This window comes from Trachemys scripta, chromosome 6 (assembly GCF_013100865.1).
Source record: "Trachemys scripta elegans isolate TJP31775 chromosome 6, CAS_Tse_1.0, whole genome shotgun sequence".
Lineage (NCBI taxonomy): Eukaryota > Metazoa > Chordata > Testudines > Emydidae > Trachemys > Trachemys scripta.
Window position 1 is genome coordinate 124,380,644 of NC_048303.1, and position 23,705 is coordinate 124,404,348.

Consider the following 23,705-nt stretch of genomic DNA (forward strand, 5'->3'; position numbering starts at 1 on the left):
TTTGTCCAATCTTCCACTTCTTATAAGCCTCTTTTTTGCATTTAAGATCAGCAAGGATTTCACTGTTTAGCCAAGCTGGTCGCCTGCCATATTTACTATTCTTTCTACACATCGGGATGGTTTGTTCCTGCAACCTCAATAAGGATTCTTTAAAATACAGCCAGCTCTCCTGGACCCCTTTGCCCTTCATGTTGTTTTCCCAGGGGATCCTGCCCATCTGTTCCCTGAGGGAGTCAAAGTCTGCTTTTCTGAAGTCCAGGGTCCGTATTCTGCTGCTCTCCTTTCTTCCTTGTGTCAGGATCCTGAACTCGACCATCTCATGGTCACTGCCTCCCAGGTTCCCATCCACTTTTGCTTCCCCTACTAGTTCTTCCCTGTTTGTGAGCAGCAGGTCAAGAAAAGCTTTGCCCCTAGTTGGTTCCTCCAGCACTTGCACCAGGAAATTGTCCCCTACACTTTCCAAAAATTTCCTGGATTGCCTGTGCACCGCTGTATTGCTCTCCCAGCAGATATCAGGGTGATTAAAGTCTCCCATGAGAACCAGGGCCTGTGATCTAGCAATTTCTGCTAGTTGCCAGAAGAAAGCCTCGTCCACCTCATCCCCCTGGTCTGGTGGTCTATAGCAGACTCCAACCACGACATCACCCTTGTTGCTCCCACTTCTCAACTTTATCCAGAGACTCTGAGGTTTTTCTGCAGTATCATACCGGAGCTCTGAGCAGTCATACTCCTCTCTTACATACAACGCAACTCCCCCACCTTTTCTGCCCTGCCTGTCCTTCCTGAACAGTTTATATCCATCCATGACAGTACTCCAGTCATGTGAGTTATCCCACCAAGTCTCTGTTATTCCAATCACATCATAGTTCCTTGACTGTGCCAGGACTTCCAGTTCTCCCTGCTTGTTTCCCAGGCTTCTTGCATTTGTGTATAGGCACTTAAGATAACTCAATGATCGTCCCTCTTTCTCAGCATGAGACAGGAGTCCTCCCCTCTTGCGCTCTCCTGCTTGTGCTTCCTCCCAGGATCCCATTTCCCCACTTACCTCAGGGCTTTGGTCTCCTTCCCCCGGTGAACCTAGTTTAAAGCCCTCCTCACTAGGTTAGCCAGCCTGCTGGCGAAGATGCTCTTCCCTCTCTTCGTTAGGTGGAGCCCATCTCTGCCTAGCACTCCTTCTTCTTGGAACACCATCCCATGGTCGAAGAATCCAAAGCCTTCTCTCCGACACCACCTGCGTAGCCATTCGTTGACTTCCACGATTCGACGGTCTCTACCCCGGCCTTTTCCTTGCACAGGGAGGATGGACGAGAACACCACTTGCGCCTCAAACTCCTTTATCCTTCTTCCCAGAGCCACGTAGTCTGCAGTGATCCGCTCAAGGTCATTCTTGGCAGTATCATTGGTGCCCACGTGGAGAAGCAGGAAGGGGTAGCGATCCGAGGGCTTGATGAGTCTCGGCAGTCTCTCCGTCACATCGTGTATCCTAGCTCCTGGCAAGCAGCAGACCTCTCGGTTTTCCCGGTCAGGGCGGCAGATAGATGACTCAGTCCCCCTGAGGAGGGAGTCCCCGACCACCACCACCCTCCTCCTCCTCTTGGGAGTGGTGGTCGTGGAACCCCCATCCCTAGGACAGTGCATCTTTTGCCTTCCAATCGGTGGAGTCTCCTTCTGCTCCCTTCCCTCAGATGGGCCATCTAGTCCACTCTCCGCATTAGCACCTGTAGAGAGAACATGGAAACGATTCCTCACCTGTATCTCCATTGCTGGTGCATGGACGCTCCTCTTTCTTCTTCTGGAGGTCACATGCTGCCAAACCTCCTCACAATCCTTCTGTCCCTGCTCCGCCTGCTCTGAATCTTCAGAACATTGTGGCCGTAGAAGCATCTCCTGACGTCTGTCCAGGAAATCTTCATTTTCCCTTATGCAACGCAGAGTCGATACTTGTTTCTCCAGCCCTCGAACCTTCTCCTCCAGTATGGAGACCAGCTTGCACTTTGTACAGACAAAGTCGCTTCTGTCCTGCGGAAGAAAGACAAACATGGCACAACCTGTGCAGGTTACAACAGCTGATCGCTCACCTTCCATATCACCGTCCTCTTAGGAGCTTCCTCAACTGTTGCAGGAACTACTCGGAGAAACCTGCAGATGAAAGCCTCAGTGCGCTCTCCCCACGCGAACTCCCAGGCAAACTCCCGCTGTTAGCCTCTGCTGTTCGCCGCTCAGCTGGTTCGCTGCTGACTGCCCTTATATACCAGTCAGGCCCACTCAAGGCCCAGCTGGAACAAAGCACTCCCAATTCACACTTTTCAAACAAACAAGCAAGCAATCAAGCACACGGTCAAACTGACCAACTGTCCCAGCAGCAGACACTCAGATACTCACCAACACAGCCCCCCTAATGCAGCACTTAGCGTACCTCCTCTCGGACAGCTCCCAGGCAAACTCCCGCTGTTAGCCTCTGCTGTTCGCCGCCTGAGACTGAGTAAGAAGGATGTGGGGATGACCTAGCAGTTAGGGGAATCCACAGGGGTTCCAAAAAGGCCACCAATAAAGGACCAGGCCCCAAGGGCCTCTTGGCCCCATTCCTACCGCAAGCCCTGAGGCAGAGGCCTGAGGGTACCCAGGGTGGTAGGGTCTAGGGCGTGACGAGTTTTGCTCTGAGGCTGGGAGATGTCTGATCCCACCTCAGAAACTGAAGAGGCCTCTCCTTCCACCGACCATGGAGGAGCCGATCCTGTCGGTGCCAGAGACTGGTGCCGAGATCCTGACGGCTGAAGAAATGCTATCGTTGCTAGCTCCCCGCTAGCCCCCAAGGCTGACTTGTAAGAGTGGTAGGCTGACTTGTAAGAGTGGTACAGGACAGGAGGCTGCACCAATAGAGTCAGTGCTGGGCAATCTGATGGCACCGGAAGAGCTATTTCCTGTATCCCTGGAGACACCGGTACCAACAGGCTTAGAAGGTCTCTCACCACAGCAAACACCTCTGGTGTAGTTGGCACTGAGATCATCTCCGGTTGCCGCAGTGCTGCTGCCGTTGAGAATGCTGTTTCTGGCTCTGGATTTGACAGAGACGGTAGCAGCACCGGAGTCAACACTGCCGCTAGTGCCACAAACTTGGAGAAGGCGCCATGCTTCAAACCGGAACGCCCTCTACCCGGCTCCTTTCCTCCCTGCTTAGCCAGCTTGGGGGGTGGAGATCTTCCTGGGCTTGGTGCCCCTTTGGAAGCCTCATGCCACTTCCTGGGCACAGATGAAGGAGACGAGTGCTGGGACTCAGACAGTCTCAGAGGTGAGCTTCTGACTGAAGCTGCAGCATGCGGTATTGACTCAGACTGGGCTGTTGCCTAGGGTAGGCTCTGTGCCACTTCCCTGAGCAGGAACTTCGGCCTAGCTCCCCTGTCCTTTGTTCTAGGCTTAAAGTCCTAACAAACTTGGCACCAGTCCTTTAAGTGTGTCTCCCCCAGGCACTTAAGACAAGAGTCATGCAGGTTGCTGACAGGCCTGTGTTTTGTGGCAGATGCAGAGGACCTGAAGCCCAGAGACTGGGGCAGACCCTGGCACAAGCGCCCCAAACGGGGAACAGAAAAACAGATTGATTTATTTATTTTTAACTAGAAACTTCCTAATTACAATGAGACACAAAACTATTAATCCGAAGGCTGAGACATACTGCCAAAGTAGTGCCAATGGCCAGCCTGGGTGGTAAAAAGGAATAAGGGGGGGGGGTACAAGGGCAGCTTTGTCCTTTATACCTGCAGTGTAATGCAACAGTGGAGGGTGCGTGAGCCACCTGGATGGGTGCTGCTGAGGCAAGACTGTTTTTGATGGCTGTGCAATGGGGCACACGGACCCGGAGAGCGGAACGCACCTGTGCAATCAGAGGAAGAAGAAAGGAAATCCAGAAAGGAGAACTGGTGTGGCTCTGCGATGAGAAAAAGCGGGGGGAGGGGGAAATCCCAAACTTACTTCTTTTTGGTGGGATCTCATTCAGCGATTAAACAACGTATCCTTGTTGCTACAAATGGTAAGCGCTCTCCCCATTGCAGTGCATCAAGAATTGGTGGACAGACTCATGGAAAGAAAGGGGAGGGCAGCCACTGAGGATGCTCAACAGCTATTCCAGAGGGATGCAGCAGAAGACGATCGGGAGGTACCTCACGAGGGACTTGTGTTTCATCATGGGAGACCAGTTGTAGAGGAGGAATTGCCAGGGTGTTCTCGGGACCTCAACACACTGCTGTCTTCATCAGTCTGTCCGCAACACAGAGGCTTGACCTTAAGGATACAATTTCTGTGCTCTGATAATCTGGATCCAACTATGAGCATGGGGTTCATGACTGACTATAGATTTGGGCAGGCAGATGCACACACAAACCTAAGTGGGTGGCAGACTGCCTGGGTTCCTAGGAGTTACTGTTTTAAATGCTAATTTAATTAGAGGGGAGAAAAGTTGTAATGATTCAGGTAGCGAGCACCTCCACCAATAGATGGTGCTATATCCTTCTCTCAGTGTTGTTTTGGATATTGTTGGGGGTTAGCAGAACCTTCAGTCCTGCCTGTGTCTACTGGAGTAGATAGTTGCAGTGTCCCAATAAACAAATCTCTGTAATTCTATGTGTGACTATTCCAGTATCTTGTAAATTTAAAGTCTTTTTTAAACTTACAAGCCCCTCTTGTCTTCTTTCCGGGCTTCCTCCCTTCACTGTTTCTGAGTCTACAACCCATATCTCCCATGCTACAACCATAGTGTGACAGGACCCATACGTATTTGGCCTGCTCAATAAACCTTTAGAAATCCTAACTGTGATAGAAAAGTTACTGCTCAGGCACAACTCAGAAAGGGGTGGGACTGAGATAGAAATTATGGTCTTGATGCAGAAATCACTGCGTTGATTAGTTCCCAAGAGCAGGAGAATGAATGTTGGGTTGGTTTACGACCCAGCCATGTGATTCCAAGAAGGACCAAACCTCATCCAAAGTCAGCAGTTTCCTCCATTTACCCAGTTGCTGAGATACGTATAGATAAACTGGTCCTTCCTCGGTAGGGCCTGAGACACCTTGCCTTGGCAAAAACAACAGGAACTATGGCCAGACCAAAAGGCAATGCTCTGACTTGTCAATAAGGGTCCAGAGAAAAGTAGTAAAGAAACTTTCCGGGGGTGGATCAGATGTATAGTAATATGCATTACAATAGCTGGGAACCAAGTCAGAAACTCCTGTAGGATGGCTATGAGCAAAACCTCCTTTCAGAAAAAGTCCTCAGGGAAATGAGTTAACATGTTTTAGGTCATGTTAGGATCATTGGTGTTTTTCTGAGCTGGTCATTTGTGGGTAGGAACTTACTCTACCGTTTCATGGCCTACTCTTTGGGGGGGGAGGGATAGCTCAGTGGTTTGAGCATTGGCCTGCTAAACCCAGGGTTGTGAGTTCAATCCTTGAGGGGGCCACTTGGGAATCTGGGGCAAAATCAGTACTTGGTCCTGCTAGTGAAGGCAGGGGGCTGGACTCGATGACCTTTCAAGGTCCCTTCCAGTTCTAGGAGATGGGATATCTCCATTATTATTTTTTTTTTTTTAATGGGCCGCTTAGAGCAGGGAAGTGATGAAAGCCCTGCCGGGAGGATAAAGAGAACTTGATAGCGTAGCCATACGGGCCAATCTCGGCCACCCTCTGAAGTTATGCAAGATCGCACTTGTGTGGCAGTCTGGAGCTTGGTCCCTGTCAAGGTTGATACAAACCTCCATCCTTTCAGCCAGCTTTAGCTCTTAGGCTGTAATATTTGCAGCATTAATTGATGGAAGGGTGACAAGATGTCATAATGAGAAGCCACTGCTAAATTCAGGAAGGGGGCTAAAAGGTCATCCCTGCTGTCCTCAATATACTAAAGCCATGGCTGTATAAACCCCAGGAAATACACTCGCCATTTTATGCAAGGAGATTCTCCCTCAGCTCCTGGTAAAATGTCACTGTTTTAAAGGTTAATACAACTGAAACATCCCAAGGGCTTGGTGAAAAAAGTGATAGGACCAGAAAGTCAATTTAGTGATGGCCAACAGATTAAATTAAAATGTTTTCATTATGGTGTATTTCTGAGAAAAACAGACGAAAAAGCTTGATTGAATCTAGTTAGTTTCAAAGGTAGTTCGAGTCACATTTGTATTAAGGGAAATGCATCCACCTAGAACACTCTGTGGGACTTGTCCCCTGTCCCTAGTGAACAAGAGTTTGCATATCCCTTTGTCTCCTGTATATAATATAAAATAGGCCTAGTGGTAAGCCCTACTGCCCCCGCCCCCCGATGTGATCACTTGTGTATCTTACTGATCACCGAGTGTTTTACACGCTTCAGTCAGCCTCACTTTTAACTCCACACACAGAGGACTCTGGCCTTATAGGGAGACTCTTCCCAGAAGAGAGGGCACATGCAAGGACCTGTGCCTGTTCACTTCCACAAAAGGACAATGGAGCCAGACCTCCACACCCCATACGCACAGCACTGATATTCTGCTCTGACCTTGAGAGAAAACAGGACGAGGCTACTGCCAGGGGGCCGGCCAGTCATTCTGCCAGCTCACCATTCTGGCCATAAGATAACCCCCTTTATACTCCCCCTCTTCCAGATGCCCACAAGTCACCCAACTATTAGGGTTTTTTTTTCCCCAGGAAGCGTGCATTTACTTTACACATACAAGCTGCCCACTGACTTCCATGGGACTCCTTATATACAAATTGAATGTTCAACTTTAGGTGACCCAACCCTTCCCACTAGCTGAAGAGATTCCCTAAGGTGTGATTGCTGAGATGTCTGTCTTTTCCTCTGACCTCACCCCTTTCCCTCAGAAAATCTTCAAGGGCTGTTTTCATTCCATGCTGGGGCATCTTTAACATAAAGCCCTGATTTAATCATAAATATTTTTTAAATATCCCAGAATACAAAACTCTGGAAAGCTTTTAGTTTTAATAAGAAGAACATTTTCTTATGAATACAACTTTTATAACTGTTTTAAACCCGGACACTGACCTTTTCCCCCCCCTAAAAGCGGCCACTCCTGCACAATCACCATTTATAGGGAAAAAAATATTTTAACTAGTATTTATAGGATACTCTTCATCCATCTTACAAGTACTCTTTAGGCAGGATTTCTTTTAAGCTTCATTAGGAAACAGTGTGTTTGCTTATGTTACATATAGCTAAAAAATCTGAAATAGCTGGGACATTGAAGAGTTTAAATATATAACGTCTACAAAGTTTAATGTTAAATATAAACCAGAAGGTATCAGACTTTCATATGAAACAGACACTTGTGGCACCAGCCCTTGCAGGAGAAGTGGAGTGAAGTTTGCAAATCATGTAACGTAAGTGTCCTTAACAAACCAGCCTTATACAGATTTTAAATAATGTTCAGTATTCATGAAGAAATGCCTATTTGGTTTTATACACTGGCTTTTCTGGTAAGTGAAGCAAAATTACATCCTTAAGAATTTCACTTATACATGCACTGTGGAAACAATTGCACAGTTTTAAAGTGTTTTTTTTTGTCTTATATAAGCCGTGTTGGATAGTTGAACTGACCTTGTAGACAGTTTGCAGCTATTTTTTGGTCCAGTCCGAAGAGGATGGATCTAGACTGTTCTCAGTGGTGGCAGATGACAGAACAAGGAATAATGGTCTCAAGTTGCAGTGCGGGAGGTTTAGATTGGATATTAGGAAACACTATTTCACTAGGAGGGTGGTGAAGCACTGGAATGGGTTACCTAGGGAGGTGGTGGAATCTCCTTCCTTAGAGGTTTTTAAGGCCCGGCTTGACAAAGCCCTGGCTGGGATGATTTAGTTGGGGTTGGTCCTGCTTTGAGCAGGGGGTTGGACTAGATGACCTCCTGAGGTCCCTTCCAACCCTGATATTCTATGAATCAGAGTCAAACTGTCAGGATAATGCACCAACACCAAAGAAAATCAACTGAACAACAGTCTTGAAAATGCTTTATTGAACGGTGTGTCTTATTGTAATGTGCAGAAGATGTGTTTGAAAAGACTACAGCTTGAAAATTGGTTCTGAAAATCCTCAACAATCAATAAAAAAAATCCCTCCCGGGGTAACTCCTAGTAGAACCAGAGGACCGGTGTAAAATTTCCCTTAAAACATTTTCTGTTGCAGAGACTGAACGAAAACAAAGTTGTACTGTACTGGCTGGAAATACTTGGAATCTGAGGATTAAGAAAATGAGAATGAAACTGAAACTTCAAACTGTGGGGTGGTTTTTTTGTTATTTTAGATTAGTATACACGTCACAGTTCTGTTGAGAACACCAGCTGGTGTTCAAGTCTGTAATTTTATTCTAAAATGCTTGTAATGCTGCAGGAATGGAAGAGAAAGAGAAAGCGGGCGAGGTTAGAGAACTGGAAAGAGACATGATTATAGTATAAGCCTATTTTAAATTTATCAGAAGCTGTGTGCACTTTTGTCTTTATAGTCTAACTTTACATTCCAAAAAAACCAAACCCCTGCTGTCTTTGCATTGGGGCTATTATGAAAGTCTATGCACAAAAAACACTGTACATTTTTTTACATATAGGATTAATAGTATAGGCATGTAGGTGGCATGATTCAATTAAAAGGCTCTTTACTTTTTTTTTTATGCCAGAAAAAAATAATCAAAGAGAAATAATAAATAAAAGGTGCTAAAGTTAGCATTAAGAATTCAGTTGTAATATATTGACAAAGTCTGGGAAGTCAAATCCTCAAGCTCTCCTGATACTGACAAGTCTCTGCAAACTATGAAGCAAATACATAAATAACTCAAAAATATGATTGAGACCGTGAAGGCTTTTAAAACTAAGACAACATAATCCAGGTTAACTTTTTTTTTTTTTTTTTTTTTTAAAGACAGTGAATAAATGAATCATCTACACCTGAATAAAACATGTTTAACAGTTGAAAAATTTTAACAACCACAAAAAAGAAAAACTTTAAACAAAGATGAACAAGATTTGATTTGAGGGCACACAAAAGCCCTTTGCAGTAGATTCCAGCAGTGGCATTACTGTTGTGTCTCCTACAGATGCATAAAAGAGAAGCTGAACTCCACATGGACGTGATGACTAATATGACAACATAATAGTCACATATAGCAAAATGCCAAACCCTGGAAACAACAATCTGTCCCACTGCAGAGCTTGCTTTATGTGCTGAAGCACATAGAAATAGGTGATTCAGTCACATATTATTCAAAAGCTACTTCATGGCTACAAACTGCTAGTGAACACAACCTTTTTGTCATGTAACCTTTGAATAATGGGAAAAGCTTTGGGTTTTTATAGTTTCACTCCTTGTATTTAATTTTTTAAATGACAAGGTCACTAAAACTCATGCACGCTGCAAAAAACCTCATGCAGTAGTTAAGGTAAACCATCCAAGCAGTTTTTATTCATTAATATTCATAAATACACACAGCAGCTTCATTAGAGATTTTTCATTTTTTCCTCTTCAGTTTGAACGTGGAGTATTAGGAGAGCCTTTTGCATGTCAAGGTACAGAACACAGAGGTTTCTCCTCTGCACTGCAACCTACATTTACCTGCTAGAAGTAAAAATTAGTTAAGTGGAAATGATTATCATATATATCTTTTCTCTCTTCCTTTTGAATGTACACAATGTAACAAGAGTGACAGACCTGAAATTACAATCACCAAAACAAACCCAAGATAGTAGTTGTCCACTTTCATTGGCAAATACAGCACAGAGGACATTGTCTGCGAAGTGGGATGTCATCAAAGAGGAGGTGGAGGAGGCTCGTTTCCTTTATTACTCTCTTTTAAATTTAGGTTTTCTAAAGCAACATCTAAAGGCATAATATCTACACAGCCCATAGCACCAAAATCGGCAATTTCCCCCCTCTCATCCTCATCTGAGGAGGAACTTTCTTCCCGCATCAAAGTGGACAGTAGAAGCTCTTGAACAAATAGGCTACGGTCTGCCCGTTCGCTTTCCATTGACTGACGCTCTGCTTCTGACATCTTAGGATCATTCAACCTGCACAACAGTGAAGGGAGAGACAAGACAGGCAGTTGATAAAAACCACTGGGCTGAAGACTTTATTACACAGCAAGAATGCTCTCATCTGCTGGACTGACACACACTGGAAGGTGTTCGTGACCACACCTTGGGAACCAGCATGTGTATTGCTATCCTGCTTTGGAGGCGGACAGATCTGACAATGACTGACATATCTGATCCAACTAAAATAGACATTTCAAAAACCTTCTGTTTCAAGTCACAACAGTCTGCACAGATTGGATTGATAAAGTGGAGAAATTAAATTCTGAATGCAAACAACATGACAACTTGCACTACTAAATGTAAAAAATTCTATTCTACATACTCTCTGAAAGTCTAACTGCAAAGTCTGTAAATACCAGCCCTTAGAAATAATCAAAAATATTTTAATTTATGTCACATACATTTGATCTCTAGAGGTCAGATTTTTTGGTAACTTAGGTAAAACTCAGCACGACAGCAATACATTATTTGATATAAACTTCAAGTTTCTGCCATACAGAAGCTGAGGAAATGCTGCAGAAGAGAATGTATCAATTTGGAAGCCAAAAGATGAAAAAAGTAACAGGAACTTTAAAATCCAGAAGGCCTGTATATTACAATGCCTCGAGCATCCCAAGAGAGCTGGAATCACACAAAGATGATGGGCCTTTTTTACAGAACCACCCCGGAGTTTAATGTTTTCTAAAGCAGTAGTATTTATTAATGACAACTTTGTTTACTGCATTTTTCTTCTATTCTCACCTAAAATGTAATAAAATATCTAATGTACATGAAAACCCGGTTACCTACTTTCGTAACTGTTGTTCCTCGAGATGTGTTGCTCATGTCCATTCCATTCTAGGTGCACGCGCGCCCACATGCGTCGTTGTCAGAGTGCCGCACTCATGCTGCGGTATATCCAGCGCCGCCGACCCTATGCCCTCTCAGTTCCTTCTTACCGACAACGCCAGAGGGGTGGGAGGGCGGGTAATGGAGCAACACATCTCGAAGAACAACAGTTATGAAAGGTAGGTAACCGTTTTTTCTTCGAGTGCTTGCTCATGTCGATTCCATTCTAGGAGACTCACAAGCAGTATCCTTGGTCACGGGCTCAGAGTTCACAAAGCGAGCATTGTCTCAGGCTTGCTGGGTGAGCGCATAATGAGACGTAAACATGTGGACAGACGACCAGGTAGCAGCCCTGCAGATATCCTGAATTGGCACCTGGGCCAGGAAGGCTGCCAACGAAGCCTGCACTCTAGTCAAGTCAGCAGTCTCAGTTGCTGGTGGAGGCACCTTTGCCAGGTCATAGCAGTAACAGATGCAGGCTGCGATCCAGGACGAAAACTTCTGCGCAGACACTGGGTGACCTTTCATCCTGTCTGCCACTGCAATGAACAACTGCGTTGACTTACAAAATGTCTTGGTCCGTCGATGTAGAAGGCAAGCGCTCTCCTGACGTCCAGGGCGTGCAATTTGCGCTCCTCTTCTGATTTATGAGGCTTTGGAAAGAAGACAGGTAAGTATACGTCTTAGCCAGTATGAAACTGTGAAACTACCTTGGGCAGGAACGCTGAATGAGGCCACTGCTGGACTTTGTCCTTTTAGAACACCATATAGGATAGCTCTGAAGTAAGCGCCCTGATCTCAGAGACCCTACGGGCGGACATTATTGCAACCAGGAAAGAAACTTTTCAGAAGAGGAGGAGAAGGGAGCAGGAAGCTAGAGGCTCAAAGGGAGGACCCATGAGCTGCAACAGCACAAGATTCAAGTCCCAGGGTGGGATGGGATCCCTGACATGCGGGTAGAGATGCTCCAGACCTTTCAAAAAATGGACTGACATGTCGTGAGCGAAGACCGACCTGCCCTGGAGTGGAGGGTGGAAGGCCAAAATAGCGGCCAAATGGACTTTGATCGATGATAGGAACAACCCCTGGAGCTTGAAATGCAGAAGATAATCCAGGATAGCCTGCAGCGAGCCCTGCTCAGCCTGGATACCCCAGTCCAACGTCCAGCAGGTGAACCTCTTCCACTTGGCTAGGTAGGTCGCTCTGGTGGATGGCTTTCTGCTACCCACAGGACCTGTTGGACCTGGACCAAGTATTCCAGTTCTTCCACATTTAGCCATGCAGAAGCCACGCTGTCAAGTGCAGCACCATCAGGTTCGGATGTAGAAGATGGCCGTGGTTCTGGGACAGCAGATGCGGCCAGAGAGGCAGCTGCAGCGGGGTGGCTAGCAAAAGGTCCGTCAGCGTGCCGAACTAGTGCTGCTGAGGCAACGCAGGAGCTATCAGGATCACCTTCGCCTTGTCCTGTTTGATCTTCATAAGGACCTTGTGAATTAGCAGCACCGGTGGGAAGGCGTACCTCAGACTCCCCACCCCCCACAACCTCGGGAGCAGAAAGGCATGAACAGGTCCACCTGGGGAGTCCCCGACCTCCAGAAGATCACACCGACCACTCCGGGTGGAGCGACCACTCGTGGCAAGATGAGAAGGTCCTACTGAGGTGATCTGCTACCATGTTCTTGGCCCCAGGCAGATATGCAGCCACCAGATGGACAGTATGTCGCACACAGAAGTCCTAGAGGCAGAGAGCATCGTGGCAAAGGGCTGATGACCTGGCCCTAGCCCTGCCTGTTGATGTAATACATCGCTGTGGTATTGTCTGTCGGGACCTGCACCACATTGCCCTTCATGTGGGGCAGGAAAGCCTGGCAGACCAGGCGAAACGCTTTGAGCTCCCTGACGTTTATGTGGAGGGACAGATCATCCCACGACCAGCGGCCTTACATGCTGAGTTCGCCCAGGTGGACTCCCCAGCCCAGGTCCAACGCATCAGAAACCAGGGTCTGCGATGTGGACAGGGCTGCGAAGGGAACTCCCTCCAACACCAATTTGGGGCTCAGCCACCAATCTAAAGATGATTGGATGTGAGCCAGTACCCTGATCACCCAGTCTAGATTATGTATATGCGACCATGTGACCTAACAACTGCAGGCAGGTGTAAGCAATGGTGAGCAGGCAGTTTTTCACATGGGAGATCAGGTCTGATATGGCCTGGAAACGCGCCACCAGAAAAAAGGCTCTGGCTCGTGTGGAGTTGAGAACCGCTCCAATGAGTTCATTGGTTCTATTCGTTGCATCGGCCTGAAGGTAGATTTCTTTTTGTTTATCAACAGGCCCAGGTCGCGACAGGTGGAATACAAGATCAAGGCTTCTTTGCACCGGATCCCAAGATCTGCCTTTGATGCGCCAATCATCGAGATATAGATAGACCTGAAGTTCTCCACGCCTGAGGTAAGCGGCCACTGGTGCCATACCTTTTGTAAACACCCTGGGGGCAGATGAGAGACCAAAGGACAACGCCGTGACTGGAAATGGTGTCCGCCCACCACAAATCAGAGGAATTGTCTGCTACCTTGGAAGATGGAGATATGGAAATAAGCATTCCTCAGATCGAGGGTGGCGTACCAGTCTCCCGGATCCAGGGAGGGGATGATGGAGGCCAGGGAGACCATGTGGAACTTCAACTTTTTGAGAGACTTGTTGAGGTGCTTCAGGTCCAGAATGGGTCTTAGACCCCCTTTCACTTTCAGGATTAGGAAATAATGGGCGTGGAACCCTTTTCCCCTCATGTCCCAGGGTACCTCCTTCACTGCCCCCAGCTGCATGAGGTTCTCGACCTCCTGAATAAGGAGCTGATTGTCAGAAGGGTCCCTGAAGGGGTGCGTGTCCGTGTGTGTGTGTGTGTGTGTCCGAGAATTGCAGGGTGTAGCCCTTAGATACAATCTCTAGCACTCAACGGTCCGAGGTGACTCGCAATCAGGCCGAACGGTAGGGAAGAATACAGTTGAGGAACTATGCCTCATGGCCACCGCGACCACACTAGCTACCAAATCAGCCGCGTCCCACACCCTCTGGAAGGAGCACCATGCAACCGTCGTATCCTTCTCCACCAGGGCCCCAAATTCCTGGGCCGATTTCTGGGGCAGTGAGTCCTTGAACTTACGGAGGGAGTCCCATAAATTGAAGTTGTACCTCCCCAAGAGAGCCGGAACTGAAAGGTGTCTGCCTGTTCGGCCATCTCCTCCACTTCCAATCCCAAATTCGTAGCCACCATATGAAGCAGGGCCTGATGTTCTTTGAAATCGTCTGGCGGGCTCGTGCAGGAGGGGCCAGCCACCACCTTATCTGGGAATGAAGATGACAACTGAGTCATCGGGGGAGGCCCCGATGGATCATCCTCCACGTGGGAAGAGGGTTTTCGGGGTGGGCACATGCTCCTCTACCCCGGCCTCCAAGTGTGCCACACTTACCAAGCTCAGTGCCGCCGGTTGCTATTCTGAGGTGGCGGCTGAGGAATGGACTGACTGAGGCATCGGCATCACAGGCTCCAGTAGGGCCATTGCACCAGCCACTGGCTTTGCAGCCTCAGGTGCCCACTCACGTTGGTGCTGTCACGGTGAAGGGCTGAATTCCTTTCCGAACCAGAGGAAACACCTTCTGGTGACCACGGAGGGGCTGTCGAACTTCTGTCTCATGGTTAACCGTCGCCAAAGGAGACCAGTGCCTCGAGTAGTAGGATCGGTTCCAGGGCCGGAGGGATCAGTACCACGACAGAGACCACTCCCACAGCGGGGATCTGCACCGAAGAGACAGCCAGCAAGAGGATGACCGGTGCCTTCCTCTAGACAACCTGCATGGAGAGGGCTGAGACTGTGAGCGTGGTGCTGGTGATGTAGGACGTCCCGCAGAACACAGAGATCTTGGGAGTGGAGACGGGGATCACTGTCTCATCTCCAGAGACCAGCATCATTCACCCGCCCTCTGGGGGGGTCTTTACGACTGGCGTGCCCTCACCAGGAGCTTTGCCATGACCTGCAGCACACACGATGCCGGCAGTGCTGGTAGAGGCCTCTGCTCTCTGCGCGCCGGGAGAGCCTGGAAAGGCTTTGGCACTGCCACCAGTCTGGGTCCCTTACTGCTCCCTGGAGTCAGTGGAGGATCCCTTAGGGGGCTAGGAGGCCCCACTGGGGGGGGGGGGTGGAGAGGTCCTATGTGGCTCCAGTGTGGGCTGTTGGCATGAACTGGGTCCTTTGCCCTTCTTCTTGGTGCAGGGGAGTCACTCTTCTTCGACCTCTTCTTAGGCGGTACCAGGGAGCAGTGACAGGCAGAGCCTGGTGCCGGGGGTGCGCTGCACACTGAGGCCGAGGTGCTCGGGGCAGAGTCTGGCTGGGAAGGCTCGGATGCCAGGCAGAGAGCAGCCTCCATGAGGAGGGCCCTCAAACGGATGTCTCGCTCTTTCCAAGTTCTGGGACGAAAGTTCTTACAGATGTGACACTTCTTCACAGGTCATTCCCCCAAGCATTTGAGGCAGCTGCTATGGAGGTCACTAACAGGCATAGATCTGTTACAGTCAGAGCAGGGCTTAAAACCCTTAAGGCTCGAAGACTGAAGTAGAAGAACCACTAGCCCTCGCGAGGCAAGGGGAAGAGGTGTTCTAATTCACCACCACGGGTGGTCAGAAGGAACTGAGAGGGTTTAGGTGCCTAATATACTGACGCATGGACGCAGCACTCAAGAGGGCATCACAGCTGACCCTATGGATACCGCTACTGCAAAAATCTCCAACGGTCACGCATGTGGGCACGCACACACCTAGAATGGAATTGACATGAGCAAGCATTCGAAGAAGAAACTCTATTCAACCTCCAGTTTAGGATGAAACATTCATTTCCTGTTAAATACCATTTAATGTTAACTTCCAGGTTCTCTTTCTCTACATTAGAGTTCAAAACAAATAGGCTGATATAATTGGAAATGCTCTTATTTTCCTGGAAGGAGTAATGTAAACAAGCACAAGCAACAGGAAATTATCTATAAAGTAACATCCCTTTATGCCTCTCAAACTGATGCTAGAGAACTCGAGAAGCAGTGAACAGTGTTAACATGGATACAGCAAGTGGACAAACACTGGTGTTTAAAATGAGATGAAACAAAAATTTTCTGTTTGCATTTATGTGGGGATCCAGTCAAAAATTCCACAGCTATGCTTTGAGCACTGCGGTGTCTAGGACAACTGTCAGAATCAATTCCTCTACAAAGTCAGCAGAAAATGAATTTGTAAGTGGTAAAAATGGTTGTAAACCTTATGACTACACAAACCTTTAACTACCCCACAATTGTGTGGGGAAAAGGCAACAAGGTTATGTGAGAGAATGCCTCTCACCTACACCCAGCAAGGAAGCTAACTGGATACTCTTGCTGGCAACTTCTTGGGACAATAGCTTCCAGGAGCTGCAGGAGGGCTCTCTCCAGGGCAGTCTGCAAAAGCTGGAAGCGGATTGCAAGCAACATCTGTTTGACTTTAGTTCCTAGGTTGGCTTTTCATTTTAGTCTCATCTTTACTCCGGACAACATGGATGCAGCAACAGCAGTTAAAAGCCATTCATTATGGCTTGCGTTTCTGCAACCAGTGTTCTCATTTTGTACTAAGTGATTAACTACCATGGAAAACAGCTGATCTCAATTACAAACAAACTGAACTAAATTAATTACTCTTATACCATATATATATATATATATTACATTTAACCTCGTTCTAACTTTTTGGGTGGAACAGATGGTGTATAATGCAGTGCAGTTTTACAGGCACTTGCATGTTTAATAGAATAAATATAACTACTGCCCTACTGATGATCATCCATTACTAGCACTAAGTCAAAGTGCAAAATCATTTTGCCAAGATTTCGAGTGTCTACAATTCAGAACTCTGTGGCATCTGCAGATCTGCTGAATACTACTGTAAGCATTTTGCATGATCACCTATTGGCTAAACAAATTATGTTGGGCATTGGAGATTGAGGGGATATGGGATATTAAGCTGCAATTAAGTACCCCGACTAGGCATGGCACTTAAGCATGTGTTTAACTTTAAGCATATGAGTAGTCCCACTGAACGTAATGTGACAATTTATGGGCTTAAAGTTAGCTTCATGCTTAATCACCTTGTCAAATCAGGGTCAAGAATAGGGATAGTGCATGTAATAAAAGTAATCGGATTACGTTTTTAGAATGAGTTACCTTGTAAGAAGAAACTGGGAGTTCTGGATAGCCTGCTGACTATTTTCTGTGTTAGATGTGTTGGTTGTTGCTGTAGATTGTGTAATAGTGGTGGTGACACTGCTTGTATTGGTGCGTCTGGTTGCATTGCGTGCTGTCTCCAGTTGTTGTCGTGCTGCCTGTGCGTGTTGTCGTTCTAACTGCAGTTGCATCTGCAACTGCTGTAACTGAGAAGCGGAAGGGCCAGAGGAATTGAGTTGTCCTCCTGCAGAACGCCTCACGCCTGATAACTGAGATAAAAGCTCTGCAAAGAGGAGAAACGTACTACTGTGAAATTTGCTTAAATTAATACTAACAAATGAGAGCACAAGTATTTCCTGTGCATCAATATCCCCATCTCTTATTTCTTTCTAAAATACTTTTTCATTACTTATCTCACAGACTGCCATATGGGCGCACAGTGCTTTACAAAACACTTAAGACACATTCCATTCCCCAAGCTCAAAGCATCATTTAGACTATTCATTTCTTTACTAAGATGAAGAAATGCTCAGTCTGAAATCGTTTGAACAATAAAAAGAAAGTCCATAATCTCTAGGAAATGCCCTGACTACAAGGTGGTATCTTCAGTTGCCAGTTCCCTAAAGTGTTATCTTCTAGGCAAAATGGCTGTTGCCTCAGCAACCATTTCAATTTTGGCTTAAGTTCATAGGTGCTCTCCCCCCTCACTCCCCCTCTCCCACCCGCTATACACGAGGGAAGCTGTGCTGTAGAAAAGAAAAATGACACTTCTGACACTTCTGTGAGTTAGTTTTGGGGAAGATTCAATTCAGAACATAGATTTCTACCATACCATACATTGTGTAAGTTCTGTTGGGGTCACAAGATAGACAGTAAACTCGTTTTCCCTGAATTCAGATAAATAATATACTTACATTTGCCTGGCAGGTGTTAGTATGACTTCCCTCATACTGGCCTAATAAAGATGCCTACTGCTACAAGGGTAGTAAAGACCTGCCTAGATAAAGACATGTCTGGCTTTGGACAGGGCTAATGTGGAATTGTTCAGTTTTTTCAGGGGGATCCGAGTGGGAACTCTGGTGAGTTTTGTCTGTACAAAAAGGTATTTTCAAAAATAAACAGTGTAAAAAAAAAATACTGCCCATATGTTATGATAGAACCTATGTGCATTCAAAAAGCTTGTAGGAAGCGTTAGTTTGTTGTGTTTTGTTTGGGGAGGGAGGAGGGAAATTTTGTCTTTTGCAAACAATTATCCCTCTGAAATGTTTATACCTTTGTATTAGTCCCAGAAAGGTTTTGGAAGTTGGAAGCAAGTGGCATGCTCGCCACTTTGCACTGACTGAAACAAGGGGACTCTCCAAACTCATGAGGGTGGCTCCAAGTAATTAAAACCTGGACTCGATTCACGTAATTTTAACATTGCTATTTTTAAATGTACCCATTTTGCTATGGAAATGTGGGTTACAAAAATAAACAAAGCCCTTAATTCTTGAGACAGAATAATTGCATTACAGGTTTTTTTTTTTTTTTTTTTAAGTAACTTCTACTGCCCTTTCATATTACGGGTCATAATTTTCTTCCATCTTACTTTACTGTATTGTCCAGGAGAAGGCTGGGCAGTACAGGACGTACATTTCTGGAGGGGAAATGTAAGACTGGGGTGTGTTGGGGTCACCCCGTAATGATAACCAAGGCTGGTAAGAGTCAGAGTGTAACCGCTGTGTGGCTGGCAGGCTGCAGTTACACACAGACACTCAGGGTGTGGCTTGCATGCTGGACGACTGTTTGTTAGTGGCCCAGGTGGGAGCTCCATCAGCAAGGCATTGTAAGGCACCCAAGGCTGCAGGGCAGGGGTGACACAGCTGCTCATTAGTCTGGATTGTACCCTGGTATGTCACAATCTCATTATAGACAAGTTCCCCCCCCCCCAGAATCATAAAAGTGGAACAATAATACTTAAAGGGTATCCATGTACATTCTAAAAATCCACAAACGTCTATTTGGAATTTGAAAATAAGAAATTTTCCTCTCCCCAAACTCTTCTGAACTTGACCAGAAGCTGCCCCAAATGCTTACAATTACAACAGGCTATCTTAGTAATCTTTGAAAATGTATTTTAAAATTAGCAAGTCTGCCATTCAGTCTGAATGCAAACAGACGACATTTCGTAATGTTTATCAATAATATCAAAATGTAGCTCATTTAATCTTGATTAACGCTGAAGTATAGCATTTTTGTGTGGAGTAAGGATTCAGATACAGTACCTAATCTTCCCCATGAGTAATTCTATACACGTGACAAATACAAATTAGAAGCATTGAGGTAGATAATGGATTTTGAAAACACTGTTCACTTTTAAAATATGTAACAGAGACCTTTGGAATTTAAAGGACCAGAGTTTTTAGATTCAGAGTTCCTGGGTTCAATCCTTCTATACAACTCAACCAGGGGCTTGTTACTGAACTTTTAGTAAACTACTTTTTAAGACTCATAGATTTGGAAGCATCACCTCACATGACAATCTGTTTTTAACTTTCAACGTTACCTTGGAAGAAGGCACATTGCTATCAATAAAATCTTCTCATTTGGGGGAAGGGAGAGAAGGTCCTAGTGTGTGCGCGCACACACACACACACACACACACTAAATATGGACTAGCAGAGCAACCATTCTCTTGGATTTTGTCACTACATGTGGAGAGAAACTCTAAAGGGAAAATAAGGAATTATGACTCTTACCAGCTATAGGATCCATAGCTTCCCTATTGCTTGGAGAATATGAACTCTGCGAAGATGAAAGCCCACCAGTGGAACTGCTAGTAAAGTGCATGTTTGATCTACGTGCGCGAGGGCCTCCCAAACCCCGGCCTGGGTGAAACATTCTACGCACATGCCGAACACCGCTGGACTCATCGTAACCAAACAGTTAAGAAAATATCAAATTGTTTGATAGAGTGTTAAACGCGAGAGCTTTACCAGCAGAATGGGCTTGGGGACAACACACTGTATTCTTCATACAGGTATTCAACTTCTTTGTCAAGTATAAAACAACTCAATCTTAATTATGCAACCAGAGCCTGTAGTGCCATAGTACATGGAAGTCAAGACTTCTAGAGTTATTTGCATCAAGCGTCACTATTATTCTCATATTCATTATCGGTTCCTCCTTGTCTGCAGAGAATCCTCCCTGAGACTTCTTGTTTGCTATATCATAAAGGTGTTTTCTAGATAATTTAAGAACCTCTGTTGCTTGTTTGGCTGTATTCAGTACTCAACAGATGCGTGGGTAGTTACAATCCCCAAGTTCTGAATACTGAGTACCGAACATTGATCCAAGAAACTTCCTGGCTGCGGCAGGGAGTGGTGAGCCAAGAGCCTGTGGGGTGGAGGCAATCGGGCTCCTGGCACGGAGCTGCGTTTGGAGTGGAGAGCCCGTGCACTCACCCCCCACACTACCCCTCTTAAGTAGGTGGAAGTGCTCCTGGTGAGGATGCAAACCACTAACAGGAGGGTAGTGTGGACATGAACCACGGCAGTAATTACCTATATTAGGTCGACTTAAGTTTCTAGCGTAGACACTCAGTGTAAGCTTGAAAGTTTGTCTCCCTCACCAACAGAAGTTAGTCCAATAAAAGATATTACCTCACCCACCTTGTCTCTCTAATATCCTGGGACCAACACAGCTACAACACCACTACATACAAAGGCTTCCTAGTCTATTTTAATCACAGCCCTATACTAAAGATCTTCCAAATGATGTAGGTGTCCCACTAAGGGAGTCCGAGTGCAAACAGGAGCCATCGATTTCACACGCTTGCTTTTTGGTGACAAAAGGCACAATATTTTGGGAATTAGTCTTAGATGTAAACTGATAATACTCTAAAGCTCAGATCTGGATCTTAACTCTCCCAGAGTCCACAGGTGTTAAGAGCTCATGCTTAGATACAAGTGCAGCAAAATAATATCAGGACATCACACAGCAGTGTTTTAATAGCTCCTTGACTTTGATAGTTCTCCTCCCTCTTTTCCACTGCTGACTGCTTGAAGAAATAGATGTTTCTTCTCAGTGACCCTCTCCCCCCAGCCCTTAATTACTGAGCAATAAGGAAAGGGAACCCAATGGCTCCAGTAAGCCTGCACAATGCTCCCCAAGCTGTTGTGTTTGTAAGTGCATCATAAGGCAGTGTGAGCTTCCATCTTTAATTTTCTTAACGTCTAACGCCTTCCATATCAGATATGGACTATGCCTAGTTTAGAAACCAAAATATTCGTTTTGTAAAGGTTAGCACTGCAACCTTAACTTACTATCTTAAAAGCTAGCTCTGATTTTTCTGGCTCTTCTTCACTGCTGGTAATAAATGCTCTTTAATTGAAAATTAGCGACCAGTTTCATCAATATGTGAGGCAGCCTCGAATACTCCTTAGAACAGCTTGGGGGGAAGACACCTGGGGGGAGGGCAAGAAGAATACCAAAGGTGTACATTCTAATTCAACACCTCATTCACCACAATAAGAAGTTAACTTCAATGTGTAATTGGGACCATTTAAATGCTAACACTATAGGCAATCAAATAAAATCACAATAGAATTGCAACTATTACCTCAAACACTATCTACTCTCCTCCAGAATGAGAAACTTTTGATGGTTTTTTGAAAGAATACCTAACCTGAAAAAATGGATAAGTGACATAAATTCACTTTTTCAATTAAAACACGATTATTAAAATTTCTTTTAGAGATATAGAAACATTTTATGACAATTATAAATGCTTTAATCCTATTATCAGCAACTATTCTATGTGTATTTCACTGTATAGAGTAATTATAATGAACTCTCAATATGCTGTAGGAAGTTGCCCAGCAAAAAAATTAAATTAGAACAAAATTATCACCTTAATTGACGCAAAAGAAAATAAACAGAAATATGTTTCTACAGAGCAGTACGTATTGAGAGGGCGGAGAGGGATAGCTCAGTGGTTTGAACATTGGCCTGCTAAACCCAGGATTGTGAGTTCAATCCTTGAGGGGGCCATTAAGGGAACTGGGGTAAAAATCTGTCTGGGGATTGGTCCTGCTTTGAGCAGGGGGTTGGACTAGATGACCTGCTGAGGTCCCTTCCAACCCTGATATTCTATGAGAGCTGCTTCAGCTCTTCAGTCAGCAGAAAAACAGGATAAATCCCTACAATCTATACCCAAGCTAATGAAAAATCAGCCCAAAGTTACAAGGAATCTCCTGTTAACTTCTCTAATTATCATAAAAATGCCATCAAAAAGCATGAAAGTATCCCATTAAAAATGGCAATATATAGCTGAAGTAAAATTTTAAAAAAAGTCACTCATCAAAATCAACCCACAGCCACCTCTCAACCCCTCAAAAAATTGTTTATGGTATAAACTGATTCATCATGTTTGGTGTGTAATTATTTGCAATGTACTGGTGCATTTATATTACTGCTTTAGACCAGTGGTTCTCAACATGGGGTCCGCTGACTATGTCTAAGATTTCCAAAAGGGTCTGCACCTCCATTTGAAATTTTTTAGGGGTCCGCAAATGAAAAAAGGTTGAAAACCGCTGCTTTAGACAGATACTGTCAGCAGGCAATTTTATTTGCATCTATTTGTTGGTTTTCAAAAACACTAGCAACTTCGTATTTTTATTGGTAGTACATTTAATTCTACTGTAGCTCTTTCATATCCTGGTTTTCCAACAACTAAACTAAGTGGCAGTTCTGAGAGGCTAGTGGAATTAAAATGCCACAACTTGCTTGTAAAATCAAAACAAGTAGTTAATATTATATGCAATACAAGCCCGCCTTTTTACTTGACTTGAGAAAGGATATCAAGTCTCTAGGAGCTCTGTGTTCCAGTGTAAGATGTGCTGCAAAGTCATCTGTGACATGATTAGGATCCCCTCCAGGTAACGCTGCACATATTGGACAAATCTGAAATGACAAAGTCAGAAAAACGAGTTTAACAACTTCACAAAACAGCAACATGCATTCATCATTCTTGGCTGATCTCTTAACAATAAGAAACTATTATGCTTTAATAAACAAATTCTAATGCTGCATATATGTAGCCACAGGTAAAAAGTAGTTTAAAAAAAAAAAAAAAAAAAAAGTGTTCAAGAAGCACTATAAGCTTAACTAGTTTAAAAATAAATAAAATAAATAAATAAAAAACCCAACAACATTGTGTTCCCCTCTTAGGGCTTGTCTACACTGGTACTTTAAAGCACTGCAACTTTCTCACTCAGGGGTGTGAAAAAACACCCCCCTGAGCGCAGCAAGTTTCAGTGCTGTAAAGCACCAGTGTAAACAGTGCCCCAGCGCTGGGAGCGACGCCCCTCGCGGAGGTGGGTTTTTTAGAGCCCTGGGAGAGTTCTCTCCCAGAGCTCTGCCGCGACTAACAAGCCACGTTAAAGCACTGCTGCGGCAGCACTTTAGCGTTGCCAGCGTAGACTAGCCCTAAGTCATGTTTTTAGTAACACCCTAGAAACCCAACGTGAAATTTATTTTCAAATCAGATTTGTAACTCTCTGGTTTTACAATTTGTTTTCATATGCTAATTTCTATGCAGATA

The 23,705-nt window shown here is 45.3% G+C and overlaps 1 protein-coding gene across 2 annotated transcripts in view; it reads right to left on the reverse strand.

Annotated features, from left to right (window-relative positions):
* Positions 1-7,964: 7,964 nt before the first annotated feature.
* KCMF1 (potassium channel modulatory factor 1) overlaps positions 7,965-23,705 on the reverse strand; it is a 72,856-nt gene continuing 57,115 nt past the window's right edge. For both annotated transcript variants that reach the window (XM_034773813.1, XM_034773814.1), the window contains exons 4-7: positions 22,964-23,065; positions 19,861-20,035; positions 17,123-17,405; positions 7,965-10,030 (exon numbers count right to left, since the gene is read on the reverse strand). In XM_034773813.1, the coding sequence (XP_034629704.1) occupies positions 9,769-10,030; positions 17,123-17,405; positions 19,861-20,035; positions 22,964-23,065 (822 nt within the window). In that variant the 3' untranslated portion in view covers positions 7,965-9,768. The remainder of the gene's footprint in view (positions 10,031-17,122; positions 17,406-19,860; positions 20,036-22,963; positions 23,066-23,705) is intronic.